The sequence below is a fragment of the Melanaphis sacchari genome, unplaced genomic scaffold (assembly GCF_002803265.2).
Source record: "Melanaphis sacchari strain LSU unplaced genomic scaffold, SCAv2.0 Contig23_pilon_pilon, whole genome shotgun sequence".
Lineage (NCBI taxonomy): Eukaryota > Metazoa > Arthropoda > Insecta > Hemiptera > Aphididae > Melanaphis > Melanaphis sacchari.
Window position 1 is genome coordinate 392,655 of NW_020271114.1, and position 10,025 is coordinate 402,679.

At 23.7% G+C, this 10,025-nt stretch overlaps 1 protein-coding gene across 1 annotated transcript; it reads right to left on the reverse strand.

Annotated features, from left to right (window-relative positions):
* Positions 1-299: 299 nt before the first annotated feature.
* LOC112594631 (protein quiver-like) lies at positions 300-10,025 on the reverse strand. Its single transcript, XM_025339525.1, has 3 exons — positions 9,538-10,025; positions 1,608-1,772; positions 300-1,427 (listed from the first exon to the last, which is right to left on the reverse strand). Exons 1-3 carry the CDS (start codon positions 9,605-9,607, stop codon positions 1,174-1,176), a joined length of 489 nt encoding a protein of 162 aa, XP_025195310.1. The 5' UTR covers positions 9,608-10,025; the 3' UTR covers positions 300-1,173.

Below are 10,025 nucleotides of genomic sequence, written 5' to 3' on the forward strand. Positions count from 1 at the left end.
ATAGTAGCTAATTTACATTATAGTAAATAATTTTATTATTAAACCTATTATTAACATTGTAATGTTTGTCAATAAAGTAGTATTATATTCTTGAATATACGTATGTTGTATTTCTATAGATTTTATGCGGTAGGCACTAAAAACCAATTTATTTCAAATTTTGTCAAAATAACAAGGCTATCTAATTTCTTATATTTAATATGCTTTATGTTACTAGTACATGATCCACACTATTTCATATTCAATTAGGCATAAAATAAAAAGAACAGTTTAATATTAATAAATAATATACATGTATATGACAAATTATATTATTTTAATTGTTTATTTAAAGTTAAAATGCTTAACATGAGTAACATTATGTAAAAATCTAATATCGGGCTTTGCATATGCACATGTTAAGATTGTTATCGTGTAGGTACAGTTCATTGTAGGTTTCCAATTCGGCTTTTCTCTAATTAAAAATACGGTTTAGCCAAAACAATTTTCTAACATTACAACTACAATAATGTAATATAAAAATATAATTCGCGTGTTGTAAGTGAATTTATGTACCATAACGGATATTTTTGTGTAACACGAAAATAAACAGTTTAATAAACGGTTTGAATTCATCTTAAAAATAAAGATAAGTCTAATTAAAATAGTATTATGAGAGTTATCTGAGTTGATATAAATTCACAATTTATTATTCTTATACATGTTATGGTGCGAAAAACTTTTTATTTAATTGAGCTATTAAAAAACACGCATTTTGACTGAAATAAAATAAAATATATATTTATTGTTTTTTCTTATAATAATAAAATATGAAGATATCGCTCGTAGACTGTATATTCAATTTATGTTTATATGAATTAAATCAAAGACCAATTCAGTGTGTGGATACATGTATTATGTATACGTATACCTATTATACTATAAAAGTGTATGCGCTGTTTCCGTGTTTTTTGGCGATTTCGTAATGCTTTCCCGCACTCTAAGCACGATAATTATAAAAATTATTAGAGAGACAATGTGAACTTATTATCTCAATACAGCCGTCGAGTGACATCTTCAATATATATAGTCTGTTTGGGCTATGTTATAAAGCGTTTGTTATTTAAAATGACTTTTTTTTATTAATTGTATCTCTCGTTTAACTTTGATCGAGTTTGTTCTCGTAAATCTCGTCTATAAATGGTGTATATTAAGGAAGAACCCCATTATGGTGACGGCGACAGTAGATACCATCGCTGTGGTGGTCGCACTATACCAATACGGTCCATTGGAGACGACCATACTAGAACCGTTGCACATATCCGAAGTACAGGAGCAATGGGTCACATCAATGTCATGTGACCCGAGTCTACTATAGCAATCCTGGTTATCATGAACAGGATCCTCTACGTAACCGCAATCCCGCACTATCCGAATACTCTTGTGAACTGTTTAAAAAAATTAAAATATCGATTACATCTAATCAATAGTTTATGATTATGGGTGTATAAAAATAAGAGATAATAACATTTTAAGATAACAAAGTTAATACAATTATATGAATAAAATATAATTTTTAATATTTGAATTATAAATTTATTTATAACTTAATATGTATGTATACTAACTATTTTGGACAGTCTTTCGACATATAACTGGTTCTTTTCCCTTCAAATGACTAGGCACGTCTGTTAGGTTACAATTAACTAATCCGATGGTGTATGGATTGAATGGATCACCGCACCTCGGGTCAAATTTAGAATTGCACTTATAGCATATTATAGATTTTGAACCTACACACAATGAAAATAATTATTATATGCTTAAGTTATTGCAAACATAAAATATATTTATATATTCATATTATTTCATATATTTATATATATATATATATATATATATAATATTTATCAATAAAAAATTACAATAAATCATAACATAAGTTGTAATACTTTGTTACCTACCATAAATTCTTGAAATTTTAAAATTATTTTTACAATTTTTTTTTTGGATTTTTAAAGATATTAAAATCCTATTCCTATATTAATTTTAATATTTAAGTACATTTCACGGAAAATAAATGGTAATGTACCATTTTTTTTAAATAATCAACATTTTAAACCTATTTAAAATGTATTAATTATTATTGTAGATTTTAATTGATTATAATCCATAGATTGTTATAATAAATTATATAAGCATATTAAAACAATAATGCATTATTGTTTCCGTTGTTCATAGTAAATAAAATAATATTTGTTTGTATAGTTGTATTGTTCAAAATTTTAAAATTAACTCTTTACGCCTAATTCATAAACAAATACATATTATATTTACTATTTATAAAAAAACTTAATATACGGTTTACGGACATTAAAAAGTGTCTACTTTCTATTTTATCTAAACACATTACGCAGGAGGCCGGACGGGTTGCTGTAAATATTTTTTCTATGTTATACTTTTAGGAAAATATGCGGTAACGCATCCTGTATGTAATGGCTTTAACAGTTTCCGTGGTCAGTGGTCACGAGTAAAATTATTGATTTATGTATTCATTAAAAAATTTTTCATAATTTCTAATTATATTAGTTGGGTTTATTTGATTTTAACGTTTTATTTTATAATGTAAATAATTCAAGTACATTTTTGTTAGAAAAACCTTAGGGTTTTTTCTGGTTTTATTAATAATTGAATATTTATGAAATTAAAATATCAGTGAATCATAAAAATATTCAATAACATATTATTTAATTTATAATTAATATTAGATAGTTATACTAAAATATTTACTTATTAACTTTGAAATATTAGTTTGTTGGATATAATACAAAAATATTTTCAAGGGACTTTCCAATTAATATTATTAAAAACATAAATCATAACTTACGCATAGAAGGTTTAAATTCATTGGATGTTAAAAATTAAAATATTAGTGTAACTATAGGTATATACATTTTTTTTATTTTTTGGATAAATAAAAAATTATAGTATTATTACTATATTAAAATATATTATTACAGTTTTAAAAATTTTTAACCTGTTTACTTTTTTTTACAATTAACTATATTTCATTTGAAAATAATATACTTAAAACTATATTCATGGATATAAGACTTAATTTAAAGTTATGTTTAAAAATGCATATAGTTTTTAAATCTATAATCTATTAATATTAATAATTTATAAAATTTCTCCGAGTATAATAAATAATAAATCCAATATTAAATCTATTATGTATTGTTTTTTTAAAACTATTTTAAGAGTTATCATTCTTAGTATAAAATATATTTTAATTATAAAAAAACTTCTTGTTTACATTTTTAGTTAATTATATCGTATACTAAAACAAATATCTACTAAATAATTTACAGTAAAAAGGAAGTTCTCTTTTAAAAAAACAGAAGTTTATATCGCCACAACACGTATTGTTTAAAAAATAGAAAAAAACTTATAGAATTTTAAAATATGGTCTTTAAGTATTTCAAAAAATATAAAAATCAAAGTTATAGATGATATTTTATTAAATGAAAAAATGGGGTTGAGTATATATAATAAATTACCTGCATATTAAATAAATAACTTACAAATAAAATTATTAAGGTGTTGTTAGCGTAACATCTCTATGATATATCTCTAGCAAATATATACAAATTATAGTAAAACTACAGAAAGCATTCATCGATCGAATTTTTTATTTTATAACCAAACTTCTACGTAAACTCTTTTTCAGTTAATAATAAATAAATACTAAGTGTCTTCAATAGTTTAAACTTTGAAGAAAAAACTACTTTTTAGTGAACTAAATAGGGGTACCTAATATTTTCTTTATAATATAGAAGTCTTAAATCAACATACTAGTTTTACTAAATTATTCTCAGATCGTTACAAAAAAATTTAGATGAGAAAAAAATATTTTACATGTATAGTATATAATAAAAGGTATCAAAAACATAATATATAGGTATTTATTAAAATTTAATTACATTAATGATATTATATAGTTGGTTTATTTTACCTAATATACCTGAAACTAATATGTGATGTACTATAATTAAATATGCATATAAACTATTCTCGGATTAGTATAATACTTACAATAATAATTCAACATTTTTGTTAACTTGTTATAACTACTACATTTATAACCTATTACATAAATAGTATATTAATTTTTTAATAACTTGTAAGTTAATAAAATAATAGATACTTTAATATTTAATACATAAATGTACTAATGTACATGTTAACAATAGTGTCATAGCGTCATACCATATTATAATAGATGAAATTTATAATCATACTATGTATCTAAGTCCAGGAACTAGAGATTAAATGTATAATTATATCATTATACGTCCATAATGTCTAAAAGAACATTCCCATAACTAATTAAAATAATTGTGCACTTTTTTCACTATGTACCTAATATTATATACACATTTGGTAATAATATGAAATATATGTTTGTTAAACGTAAAATCTAAATGCACAATAGTTTTTCTTTAAAAGAAATGAATACTTAATATAATATAAATCATTAAAAAAATAAAAAAAATATAAAATTTTGTTATTTATTTTGAGTTATTATAGAGTATATGTAAGTATAGACTATAGCTAATTCTTAATCAATTAACTATTAGGTTTATTAAATTCAAAATTAAAATCAAATAAATATTTTTTGAAAAATTATTTGAGTATAGGTAATTTTATAGTTATGTTTTTACAGAATGAAAAGATAAACAATTAATATTTATAACCTTTACTATTGTACTAACGGATATGGTTCAATTTACTTATGAACCTTTTTACAGGTAAAATGTTTGCAAATTATTGTGTCTCACATGAATTCAAAATTATCAGGGAATATTATTATATGATATAGGTACTTACTTAAGGTTTTTATTTATGCTAATTAAAACAAAGATATTAACTTTGTAACTAATACAAAACTATATTTAAGTATACCTATCCATTATCCATCATTAACTTTTTGCAGTTCATAAATTAATTCCATCTCAATTGATTAAAATTTATAACTATGTATATATTGAAATAGAAAATATAGTCGATGTTCCACTATTTGTCTATTCATTCTGCATAATATTTAAATTATAAATTACAATAATTACCATTAAAATATGGGTAACTTACTTAATATCTACATTAAGTTAATTATTTTGAATATCTTGATGAACCATTATAAGATATACAAATTCAATTTTTAAATTTGTATAAAACCATTATCTTTTTAATGTATTATTGCTGAGTTTTATAAAAAAACTAATTAGTTAAATGGTTCACTAATATTTAATGGTCAGATCGGGCTACTAAAATCATGCTTAAAGAACCATTCTTTTACTTTTGGTTCATTAAATGTTAAATTATTGTTATGCAATTCAACATAATTAATATTAACAAAAGGTATACCGTATTTAGTTATATATAATAATGTTTACCGTGATGAGTGGCGTAAATACCTACATTGTGAATAATTATTATTTTTCTAATTAGTAATTAATATTGGACTATTGATAATATTGTAAAATACTACCTATTAAAGTCATAAAATTATTTCAAATTTAATACAATAATTTTTAATATTCAAGTTTCAAAGTGTAAAATGTGACATTAATCAACGTTCACAATAAACTATAAAATTGACTAAAACGATTCATTAAAAAGTAATACTAGTGATATAAGATTAATATTTCTGGTAATCGAGAATTAAGGTCATTTGAAGCTTATAAGAGACCTTATATTACAATATAGTCGAAGTGCCCCCTATAATATTGAATTCCGATCCTCGTATAGGTGAAATATACAAAATACATTTGTACGGCTTTACGGTGAACTTCAATAAAAGTATAAACCAGTTTACTAAGTAAATATATTATAAAATTATACTCGATCAAACATCAAACTAGGTATTTAAGTTTTTGGTCGTACTCATAAATATATTGGATCAATAATGTTTGGCGCCGTAAAATCTAGGAGAATGGTTGTATCTGTTAAAAGTTTAAAACTAAATTTACATTTTGTTACATTGCTTGAAACAAGGCACAATAACTTTCAAGGCGATGCGATATAAATATTATACAATAAAATTTCTGATAAATACAAGTACTTTAAAAATTAAACTAGTTATAAATATTAAAAGTTTAAACAAGATGAGGTAATGGATAAATGGTACAGGATTATAGGCGTAAATTTGGCTTGTTAGAAGGAGAGAGGCTAAAATTATAAACATATAATAGACCTGTGAAGGGCTTCGCTCCCCGCACCCCCTACATATAAATTTTACAATTTTATTAAAACATTTATTTTAAAAGATGTATATAAATACTTCAAAACTATTTATCTAACAAAAACATATTTTAATATATTGATTAATTACATTTTTTTGTCCTATATAAATTTAACATTAGTTATTTATATTTATCTGCAAAATTCTTAATAGTCTCCTTAATAATATTTTAAATATTGCTTTTTTCTATACACATGATCGATACCTGGTTTAATCTATTTTGTGATATAAATTTTGTTACCACATTTTTATCCGGCGCATAGCATTTTCCGATATTCTTAATTAAATTTCGTCAATTAACATATCTTTAAAAACCTTATTAATAACAAAATAAATACATAAAAAAAAATTTAAAAAAAATATTTTAGATGAATAGCATTAAATAAAATTAAAATTAAATCAACATTTTAAATATTTTTTTTTTTTTTTATTAAATAAACACATTTTTATGCATGTAAAATGTAATGTACTAAATTTATAATATCCTATAATATCAATATAAATATAAAAATTAAATCAAAAACCATTTTAAGTGTATTTTATACTATAATTTTTAGCATTTCATATTTCATATTTTGCATTTTAAATGCATATTTTAATTTTATTGTATTTTTTGATATTTTTAATGTATTTTTTAAGGTTTTTTAGTGCATTAAATTCACAGTTCTAAAAATAAGCTTTAAGCTATTTGTTGTTAATTCTTTTGAAGTATCATATGTTTAGGTTATACAATTTTTAGCGACGACCATTTCAGCTACCAATGAATTAACAAAAATACTTAACAAATCCTAAAGAAATATGAAATATAAAATTAAATATTAATCTATATATAAAGTACATGGTTCTTATAAAATATTATTGCTATATTTACTTTATAACAATCAAGTACTTTCTTCAAAATGTAGATTGAAAAAGTTATTGCTGTATAATATTAACATAGCTCAATCATTTTAATTTTATTATAAATTTACAATACATAATTTATCCATGTCGCATGAACCTTAAACGTTCATAAAATACATACCTATCGGATATCCTGCTTAGAAACTAAATAGTACATTTTATAATTTACTTAAGTAAAAAACCTGAAATTTGTCGAAAAATGTAGGGGGCTATACACATTTTTGGGTGGCTAAGTCCCCTTAAGCCCCTCCCCCAATTTACGCCTATTTACAGAGTTCCGGTAAATATTGGTCCACTTCTCCGCTCATCTAAACTTTATATACTAATAAATTATAACTGATAAATTACAAGTCCGAAATTCGATTTTGATAAATCAAAATACTTCGAATAATATTCCTCTTTGGAATATACGATTAAAATATATGCTATCATTTAAAAGAATAAAAAACTTAAAAAATTAAGCGATAAAAAAATATTGTTTTGTAATGACTTCAAATTATTTAAATTAAATATTGTCAACAATTATTGTATTTTCTGAAACGATGAGTGTTTTACATCAAATGAAAAAAATCGTACAACTAACTTCCTCCATTTATAATAAATAATAATATGCATTAGTTTTTATTGTATACATCATTACGTAGAGTACTAGAGTGTTATGTAATACCTAGCGTTAACAAAAATATTAGATATATGTATATACCTAAATATTTATAACTAATTTAAGTTTGAAATTACCTCCTTATTATATAACCCCAAATATTTACAACTACTTCTACATACTATATACCTACTGTAATTTATGTAAGCACCACTAACAAAAAACTCAATATTTCAATTTAAATGGGTAGTTAAAATTTAGTCATTATAAAATGCTATTTATATAAATAATATTTAATGTTGCCTTTAAACCTTCTCATAAATTTGTTGGATTTTGAATAGATTTTAAATTTTTTAATTAGTATACAATTCCAAACCTTATAGGTACTCCCATATAATGCCCACGTATTATAATAATAGTAAAATAAGCCTATATACACACGACATTGTTAACCCCCCCCCCCCCCCCCCCAAATAACAAATATATATATATATGGAATTTACATCTAATCTATATTATATAATACATATTATATTACCTATCAACACATGTAGGTATTGTAGGTATACCGCGATATTACGTCTTGTTTATTTCAAAGTGTGGCACCAAATCGTCATGGTAATAATATTTTGGTAATATGTTAAAATCGATTTGTTATTACTGAGAGAAACGTTGTAATGACAACCAGTAACCCATATAAATATACCTATTTTGTTCGCAAAATATTAGTCTCTAAAACACTTCATATACTATAAATACGTATATACATTTATATATAAATCCGTGTCTGCGTTTCCAAAAATAATAGATAACTATGTCCTTTACGACCGACTGTTAGTTTTAGATACTATTTACTATTACGACCTATATGCACAGGTTAAATCCGGTTTTTTCGCTATTCTGCACTAATACACATCCACCTTTTATTAGGAGGTTATTATACAATATTATAAATACGTCGTCTTCTCTAATTATATTATTTTTCTTATTTTTAATATAAAATAGATACATCAATATTACACGATTTTGTATGTATATTCTTTAAAATAATATGTACATACTGTAGTGTTGTAGTGACGGCACAATACATTTTTTTTAAATTTTTATTTGAAGTAGTTTGAAATATGAAAATTTTTTCCGTTATCTTTTATAATATAATAAATAATAAATTTTTCAACCTGATTTTGATTAAATTAATTTTTTTTCATATTAATTATTTTTTTTTTTTTTGTAAATAACGACATAATAAATAAAAGTATACATAAAACATTATTCCTTTAAACATAAAATTAAAAATATTTTCACTTATGGAAAATTATGAGTAAATGGAAAATATAATTGATTGGTGGAAGGAGGCGCCCTAATGGGCTTGTGATTAACCTTTAACCCTCCCCTTGAAATAAAATCCTATTTACGTATATGTATGTTCTCTGTAAATAATAAAAGTTTAAGATCCCAGACGTTTTTGCTATAACCTTTGCATAGTGCGCAATACACAATATTTTTCTACACAATATATTATATCATACAATATTATTTATTTATACTACGTGCAAATTGTAGGTATATTGTATATACCTATAAACGATCGTGTGCAGCATTCTAATAAGCAGTAATACACATAATATTTTAAATGGGCTTTGATTATTTTAGATCGTTTATTAATCTATGCGCCTATAATATATCGTATCAATACGTCGTGCGTATCAATATTAATAAAATTCGATTTATATTACTATTTGACAAATACCTTTGACGACGAACGCGAAAAGTACGAACAGAACGGCGGCTAGGCACGCGGCGCATTTAGCGCCATTCATACTTCCGGCGGAACAATATCGGTTATAATTCAATACACTTGCTCGTGGTGTGTGTGTGTATGTGTGTGTGTGTGTATGCTGTTTATATACGATTATACAAATAAATATTAATATTAGTGTGCGTGTGTACGCGACTGTTATTGCTGTACACTTGAAATATGATAATATTGTATTTAATATAATAATAATAATAATAATAATAATAATAATAATAATAATAATAATAATAACAATAATAATAATGTAATCGTGTTTACAAACTTCCGCGCGCTCGAGTGTACGTGTGTATATGTGTGTGTGTATTTATAAACGCGCGCGCGTATACTACGGCACAGGGTGCACCGGCGGACGAATAATATTATATTATTAATGTCGTGTTCGACGACGGCGCCGCGACGGTGATAGCGTACAATATAAA